Source organism: Desarmillaria tabescens (genome assembly GCF_030435595.1).
Source record: "Desarmillaria tabescens strain CCBAS 213 chromosome Unknown EV420scaffold_14, whole genome shotgun sequence".
In the NCBI taxonomy this organism is placed as follows: Eukaryota; Fungi; Basidiomycota; class Agaricomycetes; order Agaricales; family Physalacriaceae; genus Desarmillaria; species Desarmillaria tabescens.
Window position 1 is genome coordinate 382,761 of NW_026848313.1, and position 26,410 is coordinate 409,170.

Genomic DNA, 26,410 nt, shown 5'->3' on the forward strand with positions numbered 1-26,410 from the left:
CTCAATATTCTCAGGTATGCATCTTACTATCGTTCCTGTGCTTTTGGCTGACGGTACTGCAGTCGCCCTCGATGACTTTGCTAGAATCACCCATTACGCTCGTCTCTACACGTCCAGTACGTGTCTTGTGGTCGTCACTAGAACAAAGCGCTTACACTCTCGTTTTAGATACCGCGGAGTAGACTGCTTACTCGACGTCGAGAGAGTCACCCATTTGACAGTCTACCCTGGATCGACATTCTCGACTCGCCGCCGCCTGCGGAAGAGTCCAATCTAGGCGACCTTGTCCCAGTTGGGCCCTGTCCGTCGTCGTCGCAAAGCGCGATCCAGTCCGTTGACCCGACCTCGTCGTTTGCCGTCGTCGTCACCATCACCACCACCACCGTCGTTGCCCCCATCATTGTTAGAGCGTTGCTCGACGCCACCTCCACCCCACCGACGCGACCTTCCTACGTCATCTTCCACGACCTCATGCCCCAGCTCGCTTAACGACCCCCCCACCACCCCAGCTCATATAAACAACTGTATCATCTCGCATCTGCATATCATTATAAATACGAATATTTTTCTTTCATTTACTTATTCGACATCTTCGTTTTTCGCAATCGATCGATTACATAGTACATAGTCCATATAACTGTAATTTGACAAATGACTCATACATAGTACCACCACCACCATGTCTCGACCTATCAACTTTGGCGCTGGCCCTTCTGCTCTCCCATGAATCAGTCCTCCAAGAAGCATCAAAAGCTCTGCTTCGACTTTGAAGCCACCGGTATCGGCATCGCAGAAATCTCACATCGCTCCAAGGAGTTTACTGCGTTTGTGAAAAAGACAGAGACCCTGATCCGCACGCAGCTCAACGTCCCGTCCACGCACCACGTCCTCTTCACACAGGGCGGCGGGACGGGCCAGTTCTCTGCTGTCGTCTACAACTTTCTGGCTCGACACCGTCTGTTGCATCCCAGATGACGCCGAGCCTGTTCTCGACTATGTGCTTACCGGGTCCTGGAGTAAAAAGGCGAGCGAAGAGGCGAGGCGGCTGGGCGGATCGCGATGTGCATATCGCTGCAGATGCGCGGGGCCAACAAGGCAAGACATTCACCCGCATCCCGGCCCATTCAGAGTACACCTTCTCGCCTGACCCTGCGTTGATCTACTACTGCGAGAACGAGACAGTCGATGGCGTCCAGTTCTCACATGACGGCTTCCTCCCCCGCCTCTTTCCCATTTGACCGCCTCCCGACGGACACCCTTCTCCCGCTCGTCGCGGACTACTCGTCTTCCTTCATGTCTCGCCCCATCCCCCGCCTAGCAGATCACGCTCTCATCTTTGCAGGCGCTCAAAAGAACATTGGCCCAGCGGGTCTCACCATCCTCATCGTTCGCAACGATTGCCTTGTTGATGTCGACGCCGCCGCCGCACTCGGCGCTGCACCCGTCCCCGTCTCCATGGCTTACAAGACCATCGCAGACGCCGGCAGTCTCTACAATACGCCTTCTGTCCTAGCCCTCTACTATCTCTGGCCTCGTCCTCGAGCGATCCCAGAAACTTGGCGGCGTAGAGTACTATGGACAGGTCAACAAGCGAAAAGCAGAAAACATCTACGACGCTCTACGCGATGGCGAAGCAAAGGGTGTATACCGCGCAAAGGTCGAGCAAGGTTCCGGTAGTTGGATGAACGTCGTCTTTGACGTCCTTGGAGATGGCGCAGAGGCCAAATTCATCGCTGGAGCAGAGCAACAGGGCATGAAGGCTCTCAAAGGCCACCGTTCAGTTGGAGGTGCGTCGTCCGTGCTGTCTACTACTCCTCCTAACCCTTTCCAGGTATTCGCGTATCCCTCTACAATGCCATTACAGAAGAACAGACAGACCGTATCGTCACGTACATGCGTCAATTTAGTATATAATGTATCAACACATCTCAGTAATAAACGTCGTACGCCCACCCCGAGGCTCTACCAACACCTTTTCTGCTCCATTTATCTGATGCGTCTCCGTGCTCGCCACTCCTTCAGCCCAGATAGACACTTTTGGCAACATCAGCTCCCCATGGTGCAGTGCGATCATCGTTATTCCCACAGAGTATGTCCCGTTATGCTGCAACCGAGGTAAGATTCGACGTAGATTAAATTCCATTCCACTCACAGAAGCACTGAAATCACCCCGTTTCCGACCGCTCACCAGCCAGTCTCGTACCATCTCCTCTACGTCGTATCGCATCCTGTACTCTCGTTCCTTCTCTCCACTCGCGTCCCAGTGGAACGACGTCTGGATCGACAACACCGCAGGAATAGGCTGCCCAGCGTACCAGCATGACTGCGGAGAAAGCTTGATACTCACTGCAGCAACAATCTAACACCAGCTCGTTAGCTTTGCATCGCACCACAACAGCAACTCACATTCATCGACGGCACATCAACCGGTATATGCATCTCCCGCCAAGAACCCAATTCAGGCCCAAGTACTCTGGGCTGACTCAGATCCTCTCTCAACTGGCTTCCAATTTCCTCTCCTTCAGGGACGTGGAGCTCCCCCGTCAAACTATACCGCTCTACCCACCCACCATCTCTCTCCAGAGCGCGCACCACCCGGTCAACAACCACAGGATCACCCGCCGCCGCCTCAATCACCTTTTCCACCTCTGGTTGGAAAACCCGTCAGATCCGAAAAAACCACCCATGCAACGCGGTCACGTACCCTCCCGCAACATCCGAAACCTGACGCGCAGCCTCATCGATTCCCGAACTATAAAGGACGCTTTATCACCACCTTCCCTTCCAGAAAACTGTATAGGTAACGTACCAGGGCCATCACTACCATCAATACAGAACAAAAAATGCGCAGGCTGTCCAGGCGTAACGGTCTATACCCATTCAGCTTACAATAAGAACCATTCGAACAATGGTCCACCACTCACAATGACTCGGGATCTCCCACACGTCGACGAGATCACCTTTACACCCGAATCTTCCGGGTCCAATTCGACTCGCGCGATACGCACATGTTGATGGCTCGCCGTCGAGATGGTGAATTTCGTGAAAAGCCTGCGTGTGCGTGGCTGACATGAGTTCCATATGACAATAAGAAAAAATGCTATGATACCGTGTCCCCCGAAAGAAATCCTCAACGTTAACGGCGATGGGGTGCGTTACCTGGACGCTCCTCACCACGGAGATGACCCGGCTGATCGTCGGTTCCGCTCTTGTAACGTACTCGACCTCGAGGTGGACTTTCTGTTTCCGTCCAGTCAATAACAACAACAACAACAAATCACGAAGCAACGCCCTCACCATGCCATACGCCCCTGATACCTCGGAATGAGGCACACAAACGGAAACACTCTCATCCCTCCCTATCCCTGAAAGCATAATAACCCCGTCATCCCCACCACCTGTCATTTCCCTGACACTTGATTCTTCCAACGAGGCATTCTGGCACTGGAACGTCGCAGATGGAGACGACAAACGGATCGTCATCGAGACGATTTCATTTCGCCCTGTGAGCACGTTGATTACTATGGATGGACTCCCGAGAAGGACTAGGGAGGAATTAGAAGTAAGGCTATGGTATGGTAACTGATGCGAGGACGTACTCAGTCTTGGTAGGCTAACCCGAACATTCATCGCTAGGGGGTCTCGAGGGAGGCGTACAAGGGTGACCTTGTCCTTGGCGGTTTTCGAAGATTTCGTTGGTTTCCGATGGGTTTGTTGGAAGACCAGTCGGGATAATTTTACTTCGCTCGTATCCAGGAGATACGTCCCAGAGAGCGGCGTCTAGCATGGATTCAAGCTGTATTCGTATCCATGTACCCGTGTGCTTACCGGACAGAAAAGAGTCACAGTCGTTTTCCCTGGTTGTAATGATTCGCATGGGACAGTAAACTTGAGTCGGCATGCGTCCGCCCCGGATAGAACAGCACAGACTTCGTCAATCGGCAGGTCCTGTTAGAGTTTAACATCCTGAGCATAACACATAGAGGCCACAACTCACGCAAGGCAGATGATTTTGCAGTACCGCGTCCAAAACGTACCCGTCTCTATCCGAGGCCGGCCGCGCATCTGAAGGTATATGAACAGTAATCGCTGCAAAGTCTGTATGCACAAGATCTAAAATACTCAGTACATGAAGGACAAGGGAAAATACGTAAATACCTTGGTCAAGCTCAGGCGCGGCACTCTTCAGCTCCCCGACGAGTCGACGAACGTACACAAGCGCGTCCTGCTCACACAGCAGCAGCTCGGCACCATTTTCGACGTATGTAGAAAGGAAGGAAAGAAGGATATGTATCCATTCTCTGTCTTTGGGCTTCTCCAGAGATTCGTGGATATCTAAAGCACGCGAGAGCATCAGAGATTGCAGTGACGTCCATTTATGTGGCGCGTAATGCGCGGGTAGGGAGGTGTACGTTGTTAATGCTGTAGATAGTCGTCCGCGATGGCTACACCAAATTTGAGTGTCATGTTCTTTCGATGAGAACGTGCTTACTTACACGTCAAGGGCAGCGAGACTTCCGTGCAATTTGAGGGCAAACTTTCGTCGACCTGCTTTGGCGTACATGTCGATGGCGCGATTCGTGATATTGATGTAGAGGTCGTAAAAGGCTTCCTTGTCTTCTAGGGCCTTCAGTAAATGTTCATTGCTGATCTTCAGCAGTGACGATGTCTCGGTTAACTTTACTGATGCGTCAGATACCCCAGAAAAAGGTGGACGACAAGGTAGGTGCTGGGTCTTCATGCCAAGTATGTCCAACTGACAAGTATGTTAAAAACAGTGTAAAAAAAGGACAGAGTTGACGCACTTGACTTCGTGCAAGTTCAAGAAGCTCGCCTTTACCGGCATAAAATTGGGCAAGCTCCTTTGTGTCGACTTTTAAGCCGGACTGCCAAACATCACACTTCTCCACAACGCTCAAGGCAGACGAATAGATCCAAGACTCCACAAAATGTAGCGGGAGAGTTTCCTAGAAAGTGTCAGTTGTGTACTAAAAACGGGTTGAACCCAGTCACCTCAATCTCTTTCAACCGTCGGCCAAACGCGCCAAGAAACGCTCCCACTTTTCGATAGACTTCAGGAAGATGCCCGTACTTGGCTAGTAATTCACATTGACGAGTAAGGAGGTAGGTTCGAAAGTCAAAGACAGATATCGTGTTAGCAAGGATGAGATCGCGATATGGTTTCTTGGAGATAGACAAAAGAGGACTCGAATCATCTTTGAGTCCTGGCGTGATCAGGGTTCCGAACCATGATAGATTCTTCTCTCTCAGAACCTGGTAGAACGAGGCTTCGAGCTCGTCGTACTGCAATAGTGCCTCGGAGACCAGATTCATCCCTTCAAAGGAACTGGCGAGACTTTCCTATGGACTCGTGAGGTGCGTTGAGGGTACGACGATGTGCATGCGCACCTTGAGTATGAAGAAGGTACAGAAGTTCCACCCGGGCATCAGACGTTGGCCCTCAGATCGCTTGATGTCGTCTTCTTTCTGCAACACGGCGGTGTCAAATGCAGAGGAGATGCCCTCTTTGAGTTTATTGAGAAACTCTCCCCATGCGATAGGGCTGTCTTGTGTACTTGACCAAGATACTTGGACACATCTAGTGCGCTATGAGTGACATGTGCAGTCGTGAACAGCAAGTACGCACCTATCCCGTTTGTCTGCGTTAAAATCAGCTCTCAGCTTGTCTAGAACGCAGCCCTTCAATTTCAGGAAAGATCCTGTTGGCACCTTCGCGTCGGGTTTGACAATTTGGAGGATCAGCCACTCTTGGTTCCTCCGTGAGGTGACGGAGGCGTGCCAATCCTTGACCTGCTTCTTTACAGTATTTCTGTATGATTCAAGATCGGCGTCCTGCAGCAGCAAGTGAGCAACGGTATCCGGTGCATTAGGTTGATGTCAAGTTATCACCTCACAGTTTACGACGTATATATTCAGGAGCGGCTTTTCGAGCAAGCTGACAGGTACTTGGGAGGTGTGCTCGTCGCGAATCGAATCGAGATTTATAAGAGTTACGTTGAGTTCTTGTATAGTTCGGAGTGACGTCCTTGAGGAAGACTTCCAATGGATATTTCGTAGAGGAAGCTGGGTGTTAAAGGCATGCTGTATCTTAGTCCAGCTCGGAGAAGCAAGAAAGAATGGCGAGCCAGAATACGATACCAGCACTGGCTGGCCAGAGGTCATGATGATCGTCTCCGCCAAAAAGGGCAAGCTCCTGGGAAAACACGGTCCGGCCGGCAGCTTTGCTTTTCTCGTTAAGACGACGTTGGACATGCCATCTCCAGAGGAAGCCGAAACTTCAGTATCGTCCAATGCCTCCTTCAAGTCTCTCAATCTCATCGATCCTCTACTGCAAGCACCACGTGGAGCAGATATCAAGCTTGTTCAAGGATTACGAGCTTCATTGTCTATGAAATTTTTAACTTTAAAGTTCAAAGGCCTCTATGTTACTACATCTACACAAGGAATCTTGTTCTAACTGAGGGTAACTACTTGCAGGTTAAGCATGGTGTAACTATCATCATCTCGAGTGTGACAGACTGGAACTTGGGATCTACACTAACTCAAAAGTTCAAGTATCGACTTATGCGTTCGTAATAGTCACATCCATCTGCTGGACATTTATGTTCAGAAGCAACATGAAAATCAACAACTTTGACCTCTCCAGATGGTGTCAACAGGATGTTTCTGGGTTCCACGTCATTGTGAGATATTCCTGCATCATGAAGACGACAGAATGCGTTGTAAATCTTCCTCCTGGAACTGATCAGTCTTTTCCTATGACTAAGTGAAGAACACATACTTCATACCACTGCTTATATCATCAAACTCATCCACTTGCACGCCAACATCCTCCAACAGCAAAATGGTCATACCATCACAATCCTTGAACAGGCCATAGTAGTGAGCAACCGGTAAGTCTAAGTGCGCCTTATCTTCGTAGATCATGGCCTCCTGATACAATTGCGAACTCTCTTCCTTCTTTGTGGTTATTTTCGCGACAATGGCGTGATGTGTCTGTGAAGCGCCCTCCACAATCAAAATACCACTCCAAACCATGCCCAATGCACCAGAGGCAATGGAGTCAGTCAAGATGATGCCACCCTTCGTGTGGTACCCAGACGATGGTTGCGCCGATACCGGATTGGCTGCCGAATTTAAGGCAGGCTCTGAAAGTGGTGGTTCCAAAGAATCAGGTCCATCATGGCGTAGTGATGGAGAAGTAGTACCGCCGCTTTGCAGGACGTCGGGAGCAGAAGTGGGTAACATGGAAAGACCTATTCCACTCACTTCATCTCTAGCACCTGAAGATGTAGATGATAAAGATGTTCCCGACCCACTTGCTGAAAAACCACCCGAGGAATTGGATGTTGTTGAAGTTGAGGTGGTAAGATTACTGCCGACCATGTCTGCATAAGAAATCCTGGTCAGTGTCGACATTGAAGGACTTTGAAGGTTCATATGCAAAGCATTGAAACTGAGGTGGAGGTGTCGTAGATGAATCTGTAAGCCAACAGTCAGATGTATGTGCACAATATAATAAAGAGATCCTTACGTCTTCAGCCAAATCACCATTGCGACCATTCACGTCTCCCAATCCACGGCCATCCCCATTGTTTCGAAATCGGGCCTGGGGGCCACCAAAGTCATCATTTCCATCATCATCATCATCATCTTTCAGCTTGCCATTGCCATTGCCATTCTCTGCCAATTTACTCCGCCGCTTCCTTTCCACCTTGGTCTGCTTCTTAAAAGGGTCAAAACACCTTCTAAAACTTTGGCGATCCGACGCGTCGTTGTATCCGTGCATTGCAGCACCGATCAAAGAGGGAATGGTCGATCGACAAACATTAGGTTCGCTTAGGACGGCAGTTTGTGTGCTCCTGATGCGTAAGAAGTACTGGGAAACCATTAGGCTACTTAGGACTGATGTGCTTGTATCTTCGTGCACCCCTTGGGCCCAGGTCTATGATACATGCTCAGAAATTGGAACATGTCAACAATAATGAGATACTCACCTGCACCAATATAAGCCACGCACTTTCAAGCCATGCTAAAATTTCATCCTTCTCGCCCATAACTTCAGCCTTCTCTGAGCCGCCAATTCCATCAAAAGCCTTGTCGTAAGCTTGGCTGACGGCTTGGTGTATGTCTTGCAACAAGGGCCTATCAGCTACATCCAGAGCCCTCCTTCGAACACGGCTGGCACCCATAGCTAGATCCCAATCGTTGATGCAATCACGCCAAATGAGAAGGAGCCGGTCAATGTCTTTGACATCTGGGCTTGGTGGCAACTTGGAGTGTGTTGAATCTCGCGGTACCAAGTCAGGAGCTGACACCCCACTTTGCAGTATGTTCCAAGCCTCGTGGCAGTCCTTGAACTGTTCACAACCATTACACTCTGGTTCCGGCCAAGGAATATCTAACTGCGGGTCTTCGATCTGAACACGGACGATGAGGAGGAAGATGAAAACGACCCGGGGATCGAACGCCACGCAATTCTTGAACTCGAAGGACATAAATGCCCCGACATTTTCCTGTGCTCAACTGATCAACGGAAACCAAAGATACTGTAAGAAGGCTACGCACATCACCTTTGCGATGAGATATGGCGATTCCATCAGCAATCGTCTCCTTCTGACTGGGAGCAACAAGACAAAATGATTTCTCGCCGGTCAACGAAGTAAGATGGTCTAGCTGTTGTCCCTCAACATCCATCTTCATAGTGCAGATAGAGAAAATGCTTTTTGGTACAGCCGACACATACGCAGCATTGTTTCCACCGTGAAGTAGCAAATTTGCGAGATGAAGGCAATGGGAAATTACGCTTCGAGCAGAGTGAGAAACACCATCTTCGTTCGTGACCTTGGTGTTTATCGCGTTACTGACCGATCCACGAAGACCGTCCACCGCTTTGCTGGGAATGGTGGGCCAATGCTGGGAGGACAGGCAAAGTGCATTAAACTGTTCAATCTTCTTTAAGTCGATAGTGAGTTTCAAAAGATGTAGAGGTCGAGGTAGGTGTTTATCGTATGGATTGGGTCCGCGGGTATGGTAGGATTTTGTGTGGTTGTCGGGATCAATTTGCACTTGGAAAGCAGCGCACGTCGATGTGAATACCTGGAAAACGGTTGGGGCCAAAATTTCTTCGAGTCTAAAATGTTTTGAACTCGTCTGTTCATCGAAATCCGGTGAATGGGTGCGCTTTTCAGGCATTGAGGTAGGAATAGGAGGCTAAGTGACGTGAAGTCAAGACCCCTATATACCCCGTCCATCAACATGATGTCATCAAGATCAGGTGCATAAGTGCAATCATGTGATTAATAAAACAAAATTTTTTCTGACTCTATATTTTGAAACCGCAACCCGTAATCTATGTACAGAGATGCGGTGGCACTTGCTCGTGGCCAGCCCCAGTAGCTACAGTAGGTAGGTAAAGGGATTTTCAGTCCTTCAATGGTATAAATTTCTCGTAGCTTCGTGTGTTGAGTTCCAAGGGGGTTCCAGACTGTTGTTCCAGAACACCGGGTTGGTTGGTTGGTTGCCTTCGAGGCTGCTTAAAAAAAATTCTCTATGGAATTTTTTTTGTGCTTCTGGAGGGTACATAGGTATAATATCACATAAATACAATATATTTCTATGTAAAAAACACTTTCCCTCACCTTCAAATTGATAGCAGCTCACCAATTACTTAGGAGAGATGTGCACAACACATAGAGGCCACAACTCACGCAAGGTAGATGGCTTTGCAGTACCGCATCCAAAACGTACCCGTCTCTATCCGAGGCCGGCCGCGCATCTGAAGGTATATGAACAGTAATCGCTGCAAAGTCTGTATGCACGAGATCTAAAATACTCAGTACGTGAAGGACAAGGGAAAATACATAAATACCTTGATCAAGCTCAGGCGCGGCACTCTTCAACTCCTCGACAAGTCGACGAACGTACACAAGCGCGTCCTGCTCACACAGCAGCAGCAGCTCGGCACCATTTTCGACGTATATAGAAAGGAAGGAAAGAAGGATATGTATCCATTCTCTGTCTTTGGGCTTCTCCAGAGATTCGTGGATATCTAAAGCACGCGAGAGCATCAGAGATTGCAGTGACGTCCATTTATGTGGCGCGTAATGCGCGGGTAGGGAGGTGTACGTTGTTAATGCTGTAGATAGTCGTCCGCGATGGCTACACCAAATTTGAGTGTCATGTTCTTTCGATGAGAACGTGCTTACTTACACGTCAAGAGCAGCGAGACTTCCGTGTAATTTGAGTGCAAACTTTCATCGACCTGCTTTGGCGTACATGTCGATGGCGCGATTCGTGATATTGATGTAGAGGTCGTAAAAGGCTTCCTTGTCTTCTAGGGCCCTCAATAAATGTTCATTGCTGATCTTCAGCAGTGACGATGTCTCGGTTAACTCTACTGATGCATCAGACACCCCACAAAAAGGTGGACGACAAGGTAGGTGCTGGGTCTTCATGCCAAGTGTGTCCAACTGACAAGTATGTTAAAAACAGTGTAAAAAAAGGACAGAGTTGACGCACTTGACTTCGTGCAAGTTCAAGGAGCTTGCCTTTACCAGCATAAAACGGGGCAAGCTCCTTTGTGTCGACTTTTAAGCCGGACTGCCAAGCATCACACTTCTCCACAACGCTCAAGGCCGACGAATAAATCCAAGACTCCACAAAATGTAGCGGGAGAGTTTCCTAGAAAGTGTCAGTTGTGTACCAACAACAGGTTGAACCCAGTCACTTCAATCTCTTTCAATCGTCGGCCAAACGCGCCAAGAAACGCTCCCACTTTTCGATAGACTTCAGGAAGATGCCCGTACTTGGCTAGTAATTCACATTGACGAGTAAGGAGGTAGGTTCGAAAGTCAAAGACAGATATCGTGTTAGCAAGGATGAGATCGCGATATGGTTTCTTGGAAATAGACAAGAGAGGACTCGAATCATCTTTGAGTCCTGGCGTGATCAGGGTTCCGAACCATGATAGATTCTTCTCTCTCAGAACCTGGTAGAACGAGGCTTCGAGCTCGTCGTACTGCAATAGTGCCTCGGAGACCAGATTCATCCCTTCAAAGGAACTGGCGAGACTTTCCTATGGACTCGTGAGGTGCGTTTAGGGTATGACAACATGTAGGCGCACCTTGAGTATGAAGAATGTACAGAAATTCCACCCGGGCATCAGGCGTTGACCCTCGGATCGTTTGATATCATCTTCTTTCTGTAACACGGCGGTGTCAAATGCAGAGAAGATGCCATCTTTGAGTTTATTGAGAAACTCTCCCCATGCGATAGGGCTATCTTGTGTGCTTGACCAAGATACTTGGACACATCTAGTGTGCTGTGAGTGATGTGCGCAGTCGTGAATAGCAAGTACGCACCTATCCCGTTTGTCTGCGTTAAAATCAGCTCTCAGCTTGTCTAGAACGGAGCCCTTCAATTTCAGGAAAGATCCTGTTGGCACCTTCGCGTCGGGTTTGACAATTTGGAGGATCAGCCACTCTTGGTTCCTCCGTGAGGTGACGGAGGCGTGCCAATCCTTGACCTGCTTCTTTACAGTATTTCTGTATGATTCAAGATCGGCGTCCTGCAGTAACAAGTGAGCAACACTAGCCAGTGCGTCAGGTTGATGTCAAGTTATCACCTCACAGTTTACGACGTATATATTCAGGAGCGGCTTTTCGAGCAAGCTGACAGGAGGTGTGTTCGTCGCGAATCGAATCGAGATTTACAAGAGTTACGTTGAGTTCTTGTATAGTTCGGAGTGACGTCCTTGAGGAAGACTTCCAATGGATATTTCGCAGAGGAAGCTGGGTGTTGAAGGCATGCTGTATCTTAGTCCAGCTCGGAGAAGCAAGAAAGAATGGCGAGCCAGAATACGATACCAGCACTGGCTGGCCAGAGGTCATGATGATCGTCTCCGCCAAAAAGGGCAAGCTCCTGGGAAAACACGGTCCGGCCGGCAGCTTTGCTTTTCTCGTTAAGACGACGTTGGACATGCCATCTCCAGAGGAAGCTGAAACTTCAGTATCGCCCAATGCCTCCTTCAAATCTCTTGGTCTCATCGACCCTCTGCTGCAAGCAGTGGAGCAGATGAAATATACAACGCCAACCGCCATTCAGATTCAAGCTCTACCACCAGCTCTCGAGGGACGGGATATCATTGGTGTAGCTGCTACTGGCTCCGGGAAGACGGCGGCTTTTGCTCTGCCCATCCTGCAAAAACTCTGGGACGACCCTAAAGGCCTTTTCGCCTGTGTAATAGCACCCACACGTGAACTCGCCTTCCAGATATCCGAACAATTTGAAGCTCTGGGTTCAGCTATGGGTGCTCGTTGCGCGGTTTTGATTGGTGGAGTTGATACGATATCACAGTCCGTGGCTCTAGCAAAACGACCTCACATCATTGTTGCTACCCCCGGACGCTTGCTTTATCATCTGGAGAACACGAAAGGCTTTAACCTGAGAGGCCTTAAATACCTGGCAAGTACTCTCATATATTTCCTTCTATGCTAGGCTAAACAAATGCAGGTTTTGGACGAGGCGGATCGTCTTTTGGATATGGATTTCGGTCCTGCAATCGACAAAATATTGAGGGTAATACCGAAAGAGAGGACGACATATCTCTTTTCCGCTACAATGACAACTAAAGTCGAGAAACTGCAAAGAGCAAGTTTGCAGAATCCCGTACGGGTTGAAGCATCGTCAAAGTTCGTTTTCATTTTTATGAATCCATTTTTTCAATCAATAACTTCCGGATCAGATATCAAACCGTCTCAACGCTGCTGCAATACTACTGTCTGATGCCATTAAAAGATAAAGATACATATCTTATTTCCCTAGCGAACTCACAGTCCCAAAATTCAATGATTATATTTACACGGACAGTGCATGACGCGGCTAGGTGGGTTACGCGGCATCTTCCCTAGACGCTGGGCTAACATTCACGTAGGGTTTCTATCATCCTTCGGACACTTGGGTTCCCTGCGGTTCCATTACATGGAAAGCTTACCCAAAGCCAACGGCTTGGAGCTCTAGGAAAATTTAAAAGTGGCGGACGCAGCATCCTCGTAGCCACCGACGTTGCTAGTCGGTATGTCCCCAAGCCTTTGCATGCATAAACTATAATCATAACGTGATTTTAGAGGGCTGGATATCCCATCCGTCGACATCGTTATCAATTTTGACATTCCTACGCACTCGAAAGATTACATTCATCGTGTTGGACGTACCGCCCGGGCTGGTCGCGCTGGGAAAGCGATTACACTGGTGACACAATACGATGTAGAACTGCTGCAGCGTATTGAGCAGGTGATCGGGACTAAGATGGATCTTTGGCCCACGGATACTGAAGAAATGGCGCTGCTCAAGGAACGGGTCAATGAAGCTGGGAGAGTTGCGGTCAGCGAACTCAAGGAACAAAGTTCGAAGGATGGTGGTCGCAAACGGCGACGGGGTGGGGAAGGGTACTCTCGTGACGATGGAGATAGGGATGATGATGTTGTGGAGGCTGGGATGCCTCAGCGGCATAAGAAAAGTAAGGGGAAGTGATTTCTCTCACACTGGTCCATTAGATTATTTACCCGTATTGGACCTTTCATGTGCTCTATCCCTGTCGGTATGTATGTGTCGTTGTACCATAATTCAATACCGAATTACATCAGAATGCACTGGCTATAAATTTTTCTTAGGCTGGACCTCTTCGGAAATCAGTGCCGATCTATTTTAGGGGTTTTCGGGGTCCATCCGAAGTTCCGAATGTAGGATTGAGCAATTTCCACTCTCTTCTTGCTCTTTCGGTGAGCATAACGCCCACGAGTGCAACCACCACGACGACACGACGATGGATGCCCACATTGACGACCAGCAGCAGAAGGACTACCTCTCGCCTTTCTTTGACCTCGAATCGTTGCAGAATGGAGGCGACCTCGGCATCATGTCGCCTTCAGTGAATGCCCAACAACCTCAATCGATGATGACGAGTGCAACTATGCCCTCTCAAATGGACATGGAAATGCTCGGAAACCTGATGTCGCTACAGGGGATCAACAGTCCTAGCAGTATATCCCCGACGTCCCCCTCTCATCCCCAGTTCAGCACCAACACCGCCACGACAAATCCACAGCTACTCATGGAGCAGCAGTTCAAGCTAGCTCAGCTTCAACAACTACAGCAACTACAAAATCAGATCTTTCAACAACAGGTGAGTCTCTCGATTCGGGCGGTGATGAAGGGGATCTTTTCTTATTGGAGACTCGCCACGCATTTTTCATTCCAACAAGCCATTTGAGCTTAAAATTCGCTGATTCTGATGTTTTCTTCTGGATAGATTGCGCTTATCAGTGGTCAGACGACGGGTATACACGCAGACACCCCTGTTCAAGAACCAATACGTGAACAGCAGCAGGCCAACCGCTATAATCATGGATTACCGACTCCAGGTTCGATTCAGGTTTCAATATCGCAACTGCTCCTCTGAAATCATTTGCAGGTTCTTCCGCAGAACTTCGCGCTCAACAACAGCCCATAGAATATGTATCGCCTATGATTCTAAACTATTTAGAACCTTCCTCCCAGGATAATTATGGCGATTCAGTCATGACTCCCATACCCAGCCACTCTATCTCCTCCCAATTCAACGCCCCACGCGGATCGACTTCTGCCCCTGCCCACATTGCGTTTCGATCCAGCCCATCTCATCCCCCACACGGTGACATAGACGTCGACATATCTCCTTTGACCAGCCCTTGGCTCGGTGCTGAGCAGCATCATTCTAGTTTCTCTCACCGTCAATCTTCTTCCAACAAACGCACGGCTTCCTCTAGCGGTGACGAGTCCTCTTCGAAACCGTCGCGAAAGAAGCAATCCCCCGCCGTCCGGCCTTTCAGTAATGCGAGTTCCACTATTATGACCAAGAGAACGACGAATCCTCGAGGCTCACGATCCACCAATTCCACGCCCCTTCTTCGATCCACACGGTCAAGAAATGGTAGCATCATCAGCAACGAAGTCGTCGGGGATTCTCCTTCTCCTGTAGATTTGTCAATGCCACCTCCAGCGGCCCCCTCGATGAACCAAACGTCAATACCTGATATGTCTGCGGAAAACCCTCCCCCGACCATTACACCCGTTACTCCTGCGAGTATCATGAACCTTGGCAGGCTTGGTGTTGGTTCCAGCAACAATACCCTTATACCAAAAGATGGTTCTGTCGACTTGAAGGGTAAAGCTCCTTCAAAATCATCAACCCCCGCAGCAATTTCCCAGAGGAATAAATCTATGAAACGAGGATCGGTGGGCTCATCTCCTGCTCTGAAGCCCATTCTTCCTGGTAAGATCCATCTGTTGCTCGATCTCACTCTTCTCACATCTTCACCAGCTGGTTCTACCACAGGACCTGCTTCATCTTCTGCGAAAGGTGCCGCTCCCGTCGTCCAGGTCCGTAAAACGTCACACAAAGCCGCTGAGCAGAAGCGTCGAGATTCCTTGAAGACCACCTTCGATGACCTGCGTGGTTTGCTGCCGCCGATACCCCTTCCGTCCGACGAAAAATACCCGCTAGACGAGCCTTTGCTTCCAGGCGCCTTACCACCGCGAGGACCTCCTAAAGCTGGTGGAGAAGGTCCAAATAAGGGCGTGAGCAAGCTGCAATTGCTAATCTGTGGTAACGATTATATTAGGCAGCTAAAAGGACGGGTTGAGAGGAGGGATGAAGAGATTAGGCGCCTGAGGAGCGAAATCGGAAGGCTGAGGGATGTTCTTACGAACTCTACGGGCGGTGTGGGCATTATGGAGGAAGGGTGCGAGCCGGTGGATTTGGAGCGGGACCTGGATGAGATTGAGGCGATCAGCACAGGGTTGTCCAGAGGAGCATCTATCGGCGCTGATGATGAGGCAGACGAAGACGAAGACTAATGTTATTGTTAATACATGCGGTGTATGAGTGTGGTCGAGTGACGCTAAGAAGATTGTATATTCTTACTGGTTATATTATTGTTATCAACTATGCGGTTATGAGAAGCATTTTCTTTTCAAGGCAACATTTTTATTATCCTGAAGCTCCTAAGCTTGAGGCTTGAACATTAAATCTGATCGCAAAACGTATTTCGTTCCCTTGACCACTTCTGAACCTTCATGCAGTAGACAGTCTTGACCGTGCCTGCAAGGGACCATCACGATGAGGCAATGTCGAGCGCAGAGCTCGGATGACGACGCACCGATGCAAGAGAGCTGTACCTCGATTGAGAGGAGCAACCGCAGTTTCATTGGGCCTGCATTTCTCGTTCTTGTAAAATATTGTCTAGTAGTGAGGGTCAGTGTTGGCAAATCAAGTTATGAGTCAAAGACATGCCTCGCCACCCTGTACGCCATCCTCGATCCCAGATAGATAGATCAAGAGGGTCCATTCGGATTTGGCACCTGTTATAGCATCTCGCACGGAATCGTCATAATGAGGCCTGAATACTATGATGATGAGTGTTTCATCAAGCTGAACCGACGGAATGCGACGCGGACCCAAAGTGCTGAGAGGGGGTATACTTATAGAAACGTATATTGGAGTTGAAGGAGTGTGGTTCTCGAGCAGGGAGAGCAGTACCAGATCTCTTGTCTGGTGCTGGGGGCGGAAACAGTGGGAGATGAGGAACAAGCAGCTCGTGTAGGCGTTGAGCAAAATCAGGAGAGGTAACACTGAAACGGTCTTAAAGGACACAGTCAATATTATGAGCGCACGAGGAAAATAGAGTATGTACTTACAATTTACCCTTACCGCCTCTCCACGCCGTTTCGGAGGCGTAAGCTCCAAAGGCAGGTTATCTATGAATTGTGCTACTGCCTTACATTCTGCAGCTGAAAGAAAGTTCTACAGACATTGTGAGTACAGTTTGAGCTATGGCAAAAGACAGTTGCGTACGTCAATGAGAAGAATCTGATTTTCTAGGAGCACTCGGCATTCAAGATGACGCTTGGGGGAGATGTTTGGTAGGTCTAATGATATCCCTTTGGAAGACGACGGCTGCGTGCTAGCTAGTTGCTGCGTCTGCTTAGTAGATTTCTCTTGAGTCTTAGATTTTCTAGCCATGTTGCGTGTACCGACTGTGATGGCTGTTACAAACTTCGTCTGGAAGAACGATGGTGATGTCATCATACTGTTTTTGTTCACGGACATCTTTTCTGAAAATTCTAAGCATTACTCAGATACATATAGGCCGATAAGAAGGAGAGCGTTGGATATAAGTAAGATGGTAGACGATGTGTTAGTTGAAGGGAAAACATTCCATGCATACTCTACGCCTACTAGAAGGGCAATCCTGTACGCATGATCAGCTTGTGCACCAACTGATTTGAGAAAAAAAGTACTTGACCACCAGAGGATACCGTGTCTTCCAAGCTAAAAATGGGAGCTGTTGCGCATACCAACAATAGAACTGGTAGTGAAGGGATCTTGCGAAAAGGATACCAATGAGATTGGAGGTGAACAGGATAACAGCGATAGCTAGGTCCAATTTTAGCTTAGATAGAACAGAGGCAACCTTTGAACTTACATTCTGCTGTCACTGGGATCAGACTTGCCGGAAGCGTAGGACGTCGAAAACCTCGTAAAAGGACTTTAGGCACTCCACCGTCCTGTTTACACCACCGGTTCCATCCAAAGGCAATGAGCGTACAAACGTGTCCTAATAGCAGTGCTCTTCTCCACTGAGGGCTCAAAAATATTTCTTCAGAGACCATTCGCCAGTTTACCGTCCACTTGTAGAGAAACACGCGTGACAGATCAAACGCCCCTTGAGCATACTCTCTCAAGTTGGCTCTGAAAGGAAATGCAACGAGGAACTGGGTGCCGAAAATGAAGGAAAGCCTTCGCATGGTGTAGAGAAATCCTCTTTTCTTGAACAATATGACAAGAAGTCCCGGAAGATAGAGTATTATCGACATCTTGACGGAGAGTGCAGCACTAGACAGAAATAATGATGAGAATGAGCAACGAAACGAAGACGGCATACCTGAAGAACAGGGTTCCCATATAATCATTGCCCAACTGAAATGCCAGTACCGCTGCTTGCATGGCTACGACCGACCAGCAGTCATTGAACAGACGCAGCACGTAGATAGAATGGAGGCGTTTGCTCAGAGGCAGCAGGAGAACTACCCAATTTGACGCCCCCGCCTGCCTGTAGATGGCGCATGACAGCACAAGGGAAAGCAGGTATAGGCCTGAGTAGATGTACTGAACTAGCTTGATGTTCTTTCCAGAGTCGCTGATGGAATGGAGAAACTGGTGAATATAAACGTGTCCAGCTGGATAGCTAGTAATTTGGTGAGGTCGGAATGATTCGTGATGTATGTCCCGAACTCACACAAGAGGTCCTGTGGGGCCAGAGATTTGGGAATAATCGCGTTGTCCCTTCATATACGTCTCAACTTGTATCATGTATGTTTCCCAATCAATCTCTGTATCTGAGGCAGCCAGTTAATTTCGTTCCACGATGAATACAGATGTCTTACAGGGAACAAAGCGAACGATGAAACCGGTAAGAAAGGCATCTGATGCGACAACGAGGGCGGCAAGAATCCAAAAGTATCTTTTGTCGAAGAGCAGTGAACGTATTCGGTCAACTTGCAGGCGGAGGGTGGACATCTCTGATCAGGAACGTGGCACCTGGCCGAGCGCGTCAAACAACTTCAAATCACAGATTTGCATCTGTCTTTCACCAAGCGCGCTCATTCCATTCAGTCGTATACAATCATAGCTATTCAAACGAAATCTAAATTATAGTATAGTGCGACAATTCAACAGTAAAATATCCCGTCGCGACAAACCCTCACTGTATATCTTGCAGTAAAAAATGCGTCTTTCCTTCAAAGTGGACATTGGTCTGACACCATCTGTTCCCCAGCCAAAAGCCCTCCCACGAATGATGTGCGATAGATATCACTCTTGCTCCTTCCAAACAAGTCCGTGATGTATTGCTGAACGTAGCCAAGTTTGGAGTCATGCATAGCGAATTCCTGTGCCGTCGCTATACCGTCGCAAAATCCAGTTTTTGCATCATCTCCCTGACCGCTACCAGGTGCGGAACAGTCGTATTGCGAGATATCTTGAGCCATAGTCTCCGTTTGGTTTTGCGTAAGGTCACGTCCGGGGAAGTTCATTTCATGTGTTGTATGTGATAGTATGCCCTCGACTGACTGGACAAGTTGATCCGTCAAGGGCTCGTTGCAAAAAGGAAAGAAATTTGACGGTAGACAGGTCCCGACGGCAGCTCGAAAACACCATCCTCGATCATCCATGCAATTCTCTTTCTTGTAAGCTACAAGTTGTTGAGTCTAAAGCAAGCCGGGCTCTTGATAGAAAAAAACGCACACCAAAATGACCATCCTGAGACAGCATCGTTAAAAGCTTCCATTTGTGCAGTGCAGAAGTTTCTCCGAGACGAGTTTGGATCGTCTTCGTTCCCAAGGCTTTCCGGAGTTAGCGCACAGGACCATTCTCCGACGTAAAGGTTTGCATGTTCGTGGTAGGAAGCGTTGGAGAGAATGTCGTGTACTTGTGCTTTGATGTCAGCCGTGTGAGACGAAGCAGGTTCGGAGGCGTCCGAGGGTGTATAAACAAAGTACTGATGACTGTCTTGCACGACGAAATCGCTTCTTTGAGAGACGAAATCACTGTAGCGGCCAAGATCGAACCCATCGTGGATGTAGAGGGGAAGTATTGCGGTACATGAAGATATGTTTCTTATCATATCTATCGTCTCTGTATCTAGAAGAATCTCAAATATGTTTATCACCTTTGCTGGATCTGTTTGACTCACAAAAGCGAACTAGGTCGTCACTATCCGCGGGTTCGTTGAGAAGTTCTATGCCAACGAGATTGGTTACTGGCGCGTATCAGAACCGTGAATAAGCGTAGAAAGGTATGGGCGTACCGTTGCAAAGTTGTTCTGCAAGAAATACCAAAATATCCTGTGTCTTTGCCCAATTATCTGGCTCAGAAAACATCCTCGTCTGCCCATCAGAAATACCAGAATGCGGTTGCCCATTTTGGCTTCCTGGAGCTCCATGTAGATCAAGCAGGATGCCGATGCCATACCGTAACGCCCATTCAAACGCCTGTATGATTCGAGACCACGCATTCTCATAGACCTTCGAGAACTGGGAAAAGGGAGTATCCACACAAAAATTCGGCCCGAGAGACCAATATCCTATCGGTAAGCGCACTGTGTTGATTCCCAGACTCGCAATATACTCGAAATCATCCTCGGTAATGAATGTGTCCCAGTGTTGTTCCAGAAGTGACTGAGCATCAGCCAGTGAGTCGCAGCCAGACGCAATGTCATATTCAGATATCTGTTTTCCAGAAGCCTGCTCGAACACAGAGGGTGTCATCCATTGCTCGTGAACGAACCTGGAACTTGTCATATCGCGTTGGAAGAAGGAAAAAGAGACCGCTACCATGAGCCCAAATTGACAGAAAATTGTCGTCGATAACGGTATATGTTCGCCTTTTGACAATCGAACGAAGGAAACTTTGGCTGCGAACATAGAGGGTCTTCACAAAATGGCGTATTGGAAAGTCCGGGATCTGCTAGCTTCGAAGTGAATCCAGTAGGTACCGAGAAAGTTTGGGATGATTCAGTTTGATTGTTGTTGTCCAGCTCTGTATCTTGATAAGAGGTATTTGAGGCATCAAAAGAGTAGGAGCCATATGTTCCGTCGACAGCTACATCCCGAGAAGACAAGATAGAATCTGAAGAACTGACGGAGCTTTGAAGGATTGACCAGAGAAGATAAGCGAAGAAGAAATGAGCTCGGGTAACCATCAGAGCAGAGCGATATTCGAAAGGCGAACAACGCGAAAAGTGACAAGGCCTGCTTGCAAGTTTGATGGAAAGAAACCAACCAAGTTCAGTTGGTGACACTGTTGGTCACTGGCAGGCCGCCGGCTGCTCGGTCCGAACCTTGAACTGAACACTCACAATGCAACGTCGCCGTCCGCTTCCCGATACTCATCCCGAATTCTCAATATACAAGTCCAAGGGATTTCATGAGTATCGGATAGAAAATATACGAAAATGCGCGCGTGTCAAGAATGATGGCTATAGGTGGCCATGGCGGGAAGCAGTGGAAATAGGTCTATTGTCAATGCTCTGGCGAGTCGTACGTCCTCACGGGTTGCCTACTTCATGCAAAACTAATCATATTTGAAGGCACTGAATTCGAGCTGGAGTTACTTTGTGTTTACTATCCCTACCATTCTTTTGCTACGGCACAAGTGCTCACAAGTCGTCTCCGGTACACCTTCTGATGGCTTTGAGGCTTCCAAGTGATAATTTCAGGCCTTTTAGAATCCATCATTGTCATTCCTCCACATGGTGTACAACTCGAAACGCGGTTCGGATTCGAGACTTTGACTCTAAATGTTACTCGGCGATTCATTCCTCTGTCTATTCTTCGTGATGTGGTCATCAACGAGGGTCTTTATGGCTGGAATGTACGCTATTACCTTGCTGCGATTGTTCAAGACGGGTCCGGAGCCACGTCTCTGGCAGTCGCTTTCGAGGTCAGCCACAATTATCTACGAATTGCTTTACTCCAGTGCTGATCTTTTGCTAGAATATTTTGCCACGATTCCCCGTCCTCCTGGAGATTTACAAAGGTGTTCATGATGTGTTATCAAATGCGTGCATAAATTAGACCGACGTATTTATACCTGGGTATAACAATGCTTTTTAAAAAGTAGGGAACTCAAAAAAGCTGTCCAAACGATGTCCCAGACATCAATAATCAGGCGAGGTGAGCACCCTCTTCACTTTCATAGGCACTAAGGAGGTCATCGTAGCCCTCATCGTCCCCTTCTTCGGCAGCACTATCTCTCGTTCGTCTCGCCGCCCTGGCAGTATCAGTTGACACCTTTCTAGTGCGAGATTCTGTAGAGATCTTCCTCGTCCTTGCGGCTTCGTTGCTGTCCCCATTTCCATCTGAAGAGGCCTTTCGTGGTCTTCGAACCTTTGTTGATGGAATGTCATCCCCTTCGAAGCTCGACGCCTTCGGAGTGTAGACAGTTTCCTGTTCAGGCCACTCTACGCTCAACGAACCTCCTTGATCTGGCTGGCTTTGGCTGCGGGTGGCATCGCGAATACGGAGAGGTGGAGGACGAGATGGCTGTCGTCGTCGAGAGCGAACTCTTGAGTTTTGTGAAGGCGCACCTGCGATTGACGAATCGGATGTGTCGTCTGCATAGTTAGTGGGAGGAGGGGTCTTCTTTCGAACGAGCTTTTTCGGTTGGGGCGGAGGTTCGAGCGGAATGATGTCGAAGGGATCATCGGGGGCAGAAGGGTCGGTGACACTTGGCCCGTTGTCATGAAGTGAAACACTGATAGGTGTTTTGGGGGGCGGAGGTGAGGACAAAGGAGGTGAATCGGCTGAATCGATTCGACCCCAGCCATTGGCATCGCCGGGTTTGAGTACGATGTCTCCCTGAGAACTAAAAGAAAGCGCTTGTATGTTTCGGTCTGGTGAAGCTGTCGCTGATGAAACTGAAGCCTGCCGTGAAGACGAAACTCTGAATGTTGGAGCCATAGGAGACACAGATCTCCGGTTCAAAGGAATCCGTCTACTGGAGCCTCCTGTGTCAGAATCATTGTCTGAACGAGTAGCTCTCAGAAGAGCATCTGACGCTGAGAGAGAAGAAACCGAGGACTGGGATTCTCTGTGGATCGCGCGCTGTCCTTTTGTTCTCCGAACGTCACTCCATTCATCAGCTCCAGGCTGAGAAGGGACTGAAGGCGGACGGTTGCTATTTCGACTAGTGATTAGAGAAGAGGAATTGAGAAGTAACGGGCGCGGCCCAGTTTTTCGCGTCGGCTGACCACGAGTCAAGGAAGACAGCGACGCTTGAAGATTCTTCGTTCTGTCTATCAAAGAGGGTGTGCCCTCAGGCGTGGGTTCACGGGCTGGACTGTTGGGAGCGGAAAGTGTAGCCTGATGTCCTTCCGGAAAGATGGTACTGTCACGCGGTGGACGGAAATAAGCTGGTCGGGTGGGTGGTGAATATACACCTGAACGGTCCGGGCCAGGCAAAGAACCACGTCGTGGTCCTTCAACGTTCTTAGGGGACCCGCCTTCCTGAGAACGTGGAGATGTGTGCTCTGCAACAGCACTGGGTGCTTCCTTTCGAGTGCCCCAAGAACCTGCTAAAGCCTTGGCTCGCCAGTTTGTGCTGACCTTTGCAAGCGCAGCAGCAGCATCCGAATCCTTCAATTTTTCGGCATAACCCCATAACCGCGTAGATGCAGGGACATACGACGTCGAAGGTGCTTTTTCCTCTGCTGTTGCAGGCGAAAGAGAAGCTGAGGTCGGCAGTGGAGATGGAGGGACAGTCGCAGGAGAGATTGGTGACGGCGGTGGCTCCATTGCTGATTGATTTGTGATACCTTTCCATACCGTAGAAGCCAAGCGAGATGTAATACCAGGATTGAGGTCTTCGGTGGGTCTCTCTGTCTCATTGCCATCGTCATGCAATGGCTCTTCGTCGCTGTCTGACGCATCGGGCGACCTTTCCGGAGACGGTATTTGATTCGTAAAGCCCTTCCACATCGTTACTCTGATACGAGCGCCTAGACTGAGTTGGTCATCCTTCGCGGCTTTTGACTCCTCTTCCCGTCTGTGCAACAGGTCGAAAGCGGCTTGCATTATGGTGTCAATCCCACCCGCAGACACAACCGGATAATGTTGCAGCAGTGTCATTCCCTCGACAAAGGCATCACCCAGTTCCCAGGGATGTAGCGGAGAAGGCGGCGGTACAGTTTCCACTTCCTGTGCCCACAGACCTGGAGATCGGTGACCGCTCTTTCCCAATCTTCGCAATTTCATCAGTTACGAAGACCAAAGAAAGAATATAATTACACCTACCGAAATAAGGCAACTCGTGCGCGAATGAGCATCGCAGTGCACATATCAATGAGGAACTCGAGTCTGGGACTAGCATCTCGTTGTCGGGCCTGACGGGAAAATATACCATCCCACGCAACGAGAACTGAGTTGTAGGATAGTGTCTGAGTCAAGAGTGGGGCAAGCCATCGACTGGTGATACGATGAGTCCTGAGATTGCTTCAAAGCCCTGAGTTCACTTACTACGAGAAATGAGGCAAGGCAGGACTTAATCCTTTGCTTTCCTATAAGTGATTGTACTTGAGTAATTTGGAGCACCAATATAGGTGTAAATGGCTCACCAGGCTGTAGTGGAGATCTGAATCTGCCCATGCTAATCGCTCTCCAAATTTCTTCATCCATACGGTGCTCCCGTCTTCGTCTTCCAGCTCAGAGAATTCTGCAACAACGGCTTCAAAAAGCCAAAATGTGTCTGCCTCAGCATGAGCGATGTCTTCCGGTTCGATCTCTTGTATGAGGACAGAATATAGAGGAACGAGTAAGTTTGGAATGTGGGGGGATAAATTTCCGGGGTTAATGGCGGAATGTATGTAAAGAAGGCGATATAGAGCTGACATGTGTTTTGGATGGGCCTTCCCTCCACTCAACGACTTCGATACGAACAAGGTGGGAGGTATATTTGACCGCCGTGTTGAAAAGGTTCCTTGCGGGGAATCCTCGTTTATAGCCGGCTCCGTTTCGGATTCAAGACGAATCTCAGGAATGCCTATTGAGGCTGAGGGAGATTGAACAGCTTTGATCGCTTCCAATCGGCGATCCAGATTGCTCGCACAGAATATTCTTGTTTCTTCGGGACAAAGATCGTCCAATGGACATAACGGAGAAGATTCCGGCTCGTCCACAAGACAGGCAAAAAGGTCTGGGGGAACGCGAGATAATTGTTTGGAAACATTCTCCAAAGCTGTATCCAGGACAGAAAGTGGCGTTGTAGGAGGCTCGGGTACATTCAATGGTTCCAGCAGCCGACGGACTAAATCCTGTGGGAGAAGATGAGAAAGTGCGCGTTTACATATCATTAAAATCACTTGCATAATAACTCTTGCGTTGGTTGCCTATTTCCTTGCTCCATGACGATTTCAAAACAGGAAGGATGCCAAAGAAGAGCCTTTAAACTAGTCAGAATAGACTAATAGGAAGATGTTCGATAAGGAAGACTTACTTCCATATCCGCGGGCGCAGCCACGGCGGCTGGTCGGGTATACCTTAAAGTATGGTAGTGAGCATGGATAATGCAACTATTGACGCACGCATACCTCGAGAACACAATTTCCTCAACCGAGGAATATCCACAAGAGGAGAAGAATCAGAAGCCAAAATCTCAGACAGTTCATTTAATCTAGCGTAGTTTCAGCAAGGGCACCGTGCAGAACGAGGGAAGACCGCGGACATATCCTGCCTGGGAGGTTCTGGCGTCCATGTGACGCCAAACATTTTAGCAATTGTCGTTAGATACATATCAAGGTTTGCAGAGGTTGGTGGGGGAGAAGAAAGGGATTTCAAAACCTTTGACCGTCATCAGCACGGACACAGCACGGACAGAGAGTCCTACATACACGAGGCGACACGTAATTATCGCGATTGGTCGTAGCGGAACGTGCAAAATCATGGCCCAGACGTTGAACAAGGAAATCCCGGACAATGTGAACATCTGGATCATGGTTCTTTATAAGTGTTCTTGCAACGAACAGCTGACGTGCCTTTGGAATCCACATAGGGCGCAGAGAAGATGATGGTCGAAGCTGCTTCGACTATGACTGGACTGGGTGAATTGCTGTGATACACATCGTTGGTCAGGACGTTGGAGCTCCAGCTGGTCAGACGCACTTGTGTTCTAATTCCTGGAAATGCTCCAACAAAAGACTCGAATACATTGCTAACATCTCAAGCACGTCACCCGCCGCATCCTCTTCGATGAGCTTCTGTGCCTTTGCCCGGGCGAGAACAATGTTGCCTTGCTGTAATAAAGTGGCAATGTCCCGTCGAGTAATGCTGGATTTAGAGTCATTTCTTTCCTGAAGTTGCCCAAGTCGTTGTCCAGTGAGCCGCAGTTGGTACTGAGCATGTTTATTAGATTAGATGTCAAGAGACCACGATCAGGCAGGACAGACCTTGACAGCATTCGGGTCCCATTTGTCGTTAGACATGGCTTGTCGTGAAAACGTGAGAAGAGACAGCGGTCACTCCGGGTGGCGTTGGTCAAGTCGAACGACCGTTGGACTTTGAAAGCCTTGCGGATTTCGTAGACGGTCAAGTCCTCCAACCGGCATAAAAACACCTCAGGTCCTGGATTTTGCATAGCTTTGTCACGTGTGGGTATAAACACCCCGCAGCTCTCGCACCAGTCCTTTAGCGCTCAGAGTGGCTTCAGAGGGGCTTGCAAGTTACATGGCATTCTACTAAGCGAATTATATATAAAAGTACATGTCTATAATACTATTTACGGCTCCCACCCAAAAGG

General features: G+C 48.8%; 11 protein-coding genes across 11 annotated transcripts; 4 read left to right on the forward strand and 7 right to left on the reverse strand.

The window, feature by feature from the left end:
• Positions 1–723: 723 nt before the first annotated feature.
• EV420DRAFT_1629041 (pyridoxal phosphate-dependent transferase) lies at positions 724–1,925 on the forward strand (the record flags this gene model as incomplete). The annotated part of the gene is made up of 6 exons (XM_060476077.1): positions 724–930; positions 983–1,061; positions 1,096–1,153; positions 1,179–1,506; positions 1,544–1,787; positions 1,832–1,925. 6 exons carry the CDS (start codon positions 724–726, stop codon positions 1,912–1,914), a joined length of 999 nt encoding a protein of 332 aa, XP_060331801.1. The 3' UTR covers positions 1,915–1,925.
• EV420DRAFT_1307323 (uncharacterized protein) lies at positions 1,919–6,206 on the reverse strand (the record flags this gene model as incomplete). Its single annotated transcript, XM_060468509.1, has 18 exons — positions 5,911–6,206; positions 5,648–5,853; positions 5,410–5,599; positions 5,014–5,361; positions 4,806–4,967; positions 4,497–4,756; positions 4,159–4,445; positions 3,998–4,113; positions 3,829–3,948; positions 3,600–3,780; positions 3,298–3,545; positions 3,110–3,240; positions 2,925–3,051; positions 2,810–2,870; positions 2,705–2,752; positions 2,407–2,648; positions 2,153–2,359; positions 1,919–2,104 (listed from the first exon to the last, which is right to left on the reverse strand). The coding sequence occupies exons 1-18, from the start codon at positions 6,181–6,183 to the stop codon at positions 1,919–1,921; spliced, it is 3,393 nt and encodes a 1,130-aa protein (XP_060331802.1). The 5' UTR covers positions 6,184–6,206.
• A 187-nt stretch (positions 6,207–6,393) lies between these two features.
• On the reverse strand, positions 6,394–6,824 carry EV420DRAFT_1536803 (uncharacterized protein). The gene has a single exon (XM_060472899.1). It carries the CDS (start codon positions 6,798–6,800, stop codon positions 6,564–6,566), a length of 237 nt encoding a protein of 78 aa, XP_060331803.1. The 5' UTR covers positions 6,801–6,824; the 3' UTR covers positions 6,394–6,563.
• Positions 6,825–9,445: 2,621 nt separating this feature from the next.
• On the reverse strand, positions 9,446–11,912 carry EV420DRAFT_1747291 (uncharacterized protein; the record flags this gene model as incomplete). The annotated part of the gene is made up of 9 exons (XM_060480194.1): positions 9,446–9,553; positions 9,732–9,832; positions 9,893–10,182; positions 10,300–10,493; positions 10,543–10,704; positions 10,727–11,098; positions 11,147–11,336; positions 11,385–11,612; positions 11,653–11,912. The coding sequence occupies 9 exons, from the start codon at positions 11,910–11,912 to the stop codon at positions 9,446–9,448; spliced, it is 1,905 nt and encodes a 634-aa protein (XP_060331804.1).
• Positions 11,913–11,963: 51 nt separating this feature from the next.
• EV420DRAFT_1629044 (P-loop containing nucleoside triphosphate hydrolase protein) lies at positions 11,964–13,678 on the forward strand. Its single transcript, XM_060476078.1, has 5 exons — positions 11,964–12,486; positions 12,535–12,713; positions 12,767–12,907; positions 12,956–13,096; positions 13,149–13,678. The coding sequence occupies exons 1-5, from the start codon at positions 12,001–12,003 to the stop codon at positions 13,552–13,554; spliced, it is 1,353 nt and encodes a 450-aa protein (XP_060331805.1). The 5' UTR covers positions 11,964–12,000; the 3' UTR covers positions 13,555–13,678.
• Positions 13,679–13,846: 168 nt separating this feature from the next.
• Positions 13,847–15,918, forward strand: EV420DRAFT_1268847 (uncharacterized protein; the record flags this gene model as incomplete). The annotated part of the gene is made up of 3 exons (XM_060467464.1): positions 13,847–14,227; positions 14,581–15,334; positions 15,383–15,918. 3 exons carry the CDS (start codon positions 13,847–13,849, stop codon positions 15,916–15,918), a joined length of 1,671 nt encoding a protein of 556 aa, XP_060331806.1.
• Positions 15,919–15,991: 73 nt separating this feature from the next.
• EV420DRAFT_276049 (uncharacterized protein) lies at positions 15,992–17,121 on the reverse strand. The gene is made up of 6 exons (XM_060481507.1): positions 16,916–17,121; positions 16,759–16,864; positions 16,519–16,702; positions 16,355–16,460; positions 16,221–16,303; positions 15,992–16,162 (listed from the first exon to the last, which is right to left on the reverse strand). The coding sequence occupies exons 1-6, from the start codon at positions 17,081–17,083 to the stop codon at positions 16,066–16,068; spliced, it is 744 nt and encodes a 247-aa protein (XP_060331807.1). The 5' UTR covers positions 17,084–17,121; the 3' UTR covers positions 15,992–16,065.
• Positions 17,122–17,128: 7 nt separating this feature from the next.
• EV420DRAFT_1332965 (glycosyltransferase family 58 protein) lies at positions 17,129–18,664 on the reverse strand. The gene is made up of 6 exons (XM_060468832.1): positions 18,508–18,664; positions 18,360–18,459; positions 18,006–18,308; positions 17,547–17,956; positions 17,362–17,497; positions 17,129–17,312 (listed from the first exon to the last, which is right to left on the reverse strand). Exons 1-6 carry the CDS (start codon positions 18,638–18,640, stop codon positions 17,192–17,194), a joined length of 1,203 nt encoding a protein of 400 aa, XP_060331808.1. The 5' UTR covers positions 18,641–18,664; the 3' UTR covers positions 17,129–17,191.
• Positions 18,665–18,785: 121 nt separating this feature from the next.
• Positions 18,786–20,938, reverse strand: EV420DRAFT_1307329 (glycoside hydrolase superfamily). Its single transcript, XM_060468510.1, has 5 exons — positions 20,455–20,938; positions 19,929–20,407; positions 19,815–19,880; positions 19,367–19,762; positions 18,786–19,313 (listed from the first exon to the last, which is right to left on the reverse strand). The coding sequence occupies exons 1-5, from the start codon at positions 20,820–20,822 to the stop codon at positions 18,862–18,864; spliced, it is 1,761 nt and encodes a 586-aa protein (XP_060331809.1). The 5' UTR covers positions 20,823–20,938; the 3' UTR covers positions 18,786–18,861.
• A 22-nt stretch (positions 20,939–20,960) lies between these two features.
• On the forward strand, positions 20,961–21,741 carry EV420DRAFT_276220 (uncharacterized protein). Its single transcript, XM_060481508.1, has 4 exons — positions 20,961–21,159; positions 21,210–21,294; positions 21,348–21,562; positions 21,616–21,741. The coding sequence occupies exons 1-4, from the start codon at positions 20,980–20,982 to the stop codon at positions 21,694–21,696; spliced, it is 561 nt and encodes a 186-aa protein (XP_060331810.1). The 5' UTR covers positions 20,961–20,979; the 3' UTR covers positions 21,697–21,741.
• Positions 21,347–26,314, reverse strand: EV420DRAFT_1536814 (regulator of Vps4 activity in the MVB pathway-domain-containing protein). The gene is made up of 12 exons (XM_060472900.1): positions 26,061–26,314; positions 25,777–26,006; positions 25,650–25,723; positions 25,506–25,600; positions 25,340–25,455; positions 25,206–25,288; positions 25,112–25,154; positions 24,982–25,057; positions 24,234–24,929; positions 24,136–24,176; positions 23,914–24,084; positions 21,347–23,860 (listed from the first exon to the last, which is right to left on the reverse strand). Exons 1-12 carry the CDS (start codon positions 26,094–26,096, stop codon positions 21,787–21,789), a joined length of 3,735 nt encoding a protein of 1,244 aa, XP_060331811.1. The 5' UTR covers positions 26,097–26,314; the 3' UTR covers positions 21,347–21,786.
• Between the last annotated feature and the right edge of the window lie 96 nt (positions 26,315–26,410).

Excerpts from the sequence above, each read along its gene's own strand:
- EV420DRAFT_1536803 (XM_060472899.1), bottom strand. The coding sequence starts at position 6,800 with ATGTGTTCTTCACTTAGTCATAGGAAAAGACTGATCAGTTCCAGGAGG.
- EV420DRAFT_1629044 (XM_060476078.1), top strand. The coding sequence starts at position 12,001 with ATGCCATCTCCAGAGGAAGCTGAAACTTCAGTATCGCCCAATGCCTCC. Across the intron at positions 12,908-12,955 it reads ACAGTGCATGACGCGGCTAG|GGTTTCTATCATCCTTCGGA; the intron begins GTGGGTTACGCG and ends ACATTCACGTAG. Across the intron at positions 13,097-13,148 it reads GCCACCGACGTTGCTAGTCG|AGGGCTGGATATCCCATCCG; the intron begins GTATGTCCCCAA and ends ACGTGATTTTAG.
- EV420DRAFT_276049 (XM_060481507.1), bottom strand. The coding sequence starts at position 17,083 with ATGGCTAGAAAATCTAAGACTCAAGAGAAATCTACTAAGCAGACGCAG. Across the intron at positions 16,865-16,915 it reads ATCAGATTCTTCTCATTGAC|AACTTTCTTTCAGCTGCAGA; the intron begins GTACGCAACTGT and ends CAATGTCTGTAG. Across the intron at positions 16,461-16,518 it reads ACCCCCTCTCAGCACTTTGG|GCCTCATTATGACGATTCCG; the intron begins GTCCGCGTCGCA and ends CATAGTATTCAG.
- EV420DRAFT_1332965 (XM_060468832.1), bottom strand. The coding sequence starts at position 18,640 with ATGTCCACCCTCCGCCTGCAAGTTGACCGAATACGTTCACTGCTCTTC. Across the intron at positions 17,957-18,005 it reads ATGGGAACCCTGTTCTTCAG|TGCTGCACTCTCCGTCAAGA; the intron begins GTATGCCGTCTT and ends ATTTCTGTCTAG. Across the intron at positions 17,498-17,546 it reads GATCCCAGTGACAGCAGAAT|CTATCGCTGTTATCCTGTTC; the intron begins GTAAGTTCAAAG and ends AATTGGACCTAG.
- EV420DRAFT_1307329 (XM_060468510.1), bottom strand. The coding sequence starts at position 20,822 with ATGGTTACCCGAGCTCATTTCTTCTTCGCTTATCTTCTCTGGTCAATC. Across the intron at positions 19,763-19,814 it reads TGACGACCTAGTTCGCTTTT|ATACAGAGACGATAGATATG; the intron begins GTGAGTCAAACA and ends AGATTCTTCTAG. Across the intron at positions 19,314-19,366 it reads CTCAGGATGGTCATTTTGGT|CTTACAAGAAAGAGAATTGC; the intron begins GTGCGTTTTTTT and ends AACAACTTGTAG.
- EV420DRAFT_276220 (XM_060481508.1), top strand. The coding sequence starts at position 20,980 with ATGCAACGTCGCCGTCCGCTTCCCGATACTCATCCCGAATTCTCAATA. Across the intron at positions 21,160-21,209 it reads TGTCAATGCTCTGGCGAGTC|GCACTGAATTCGAGCTGGAG; the intron begins GTACGTCCTCAC and ends TCATATTTGAAG. Across the intron at positions 21,295-21,347 it reads GTGCTCACAAGTCGTCTCCG|AATCCATCATTGTCATTCCT; the intron begins GTACACCTTCTG and ends CAGGCCTTTTAG.
- EV420DRAFT_1536814 (XM_060472900.1), bottom strand. The coding sequence starts at position 26,096 with ATGTCTAACGACAAATGGGACCCGAATGCTGTCAAG. Across the intron at positions 26,007-26,060 it reads GGGACCCGAATGCTGTCAAG|TACCAACTGCGGCTCACTGG; the intron begins GTCTGTCCTGCC and ends AAACATGCTCAG. Across the intron at positions 25,601-25,649 it reads GCCCTATGTGGATTCCAAAG|ATGTTCACATTGTCCGGGAT; the intron begins GCACGTCAGCTG and ends ACCATGATCCAG.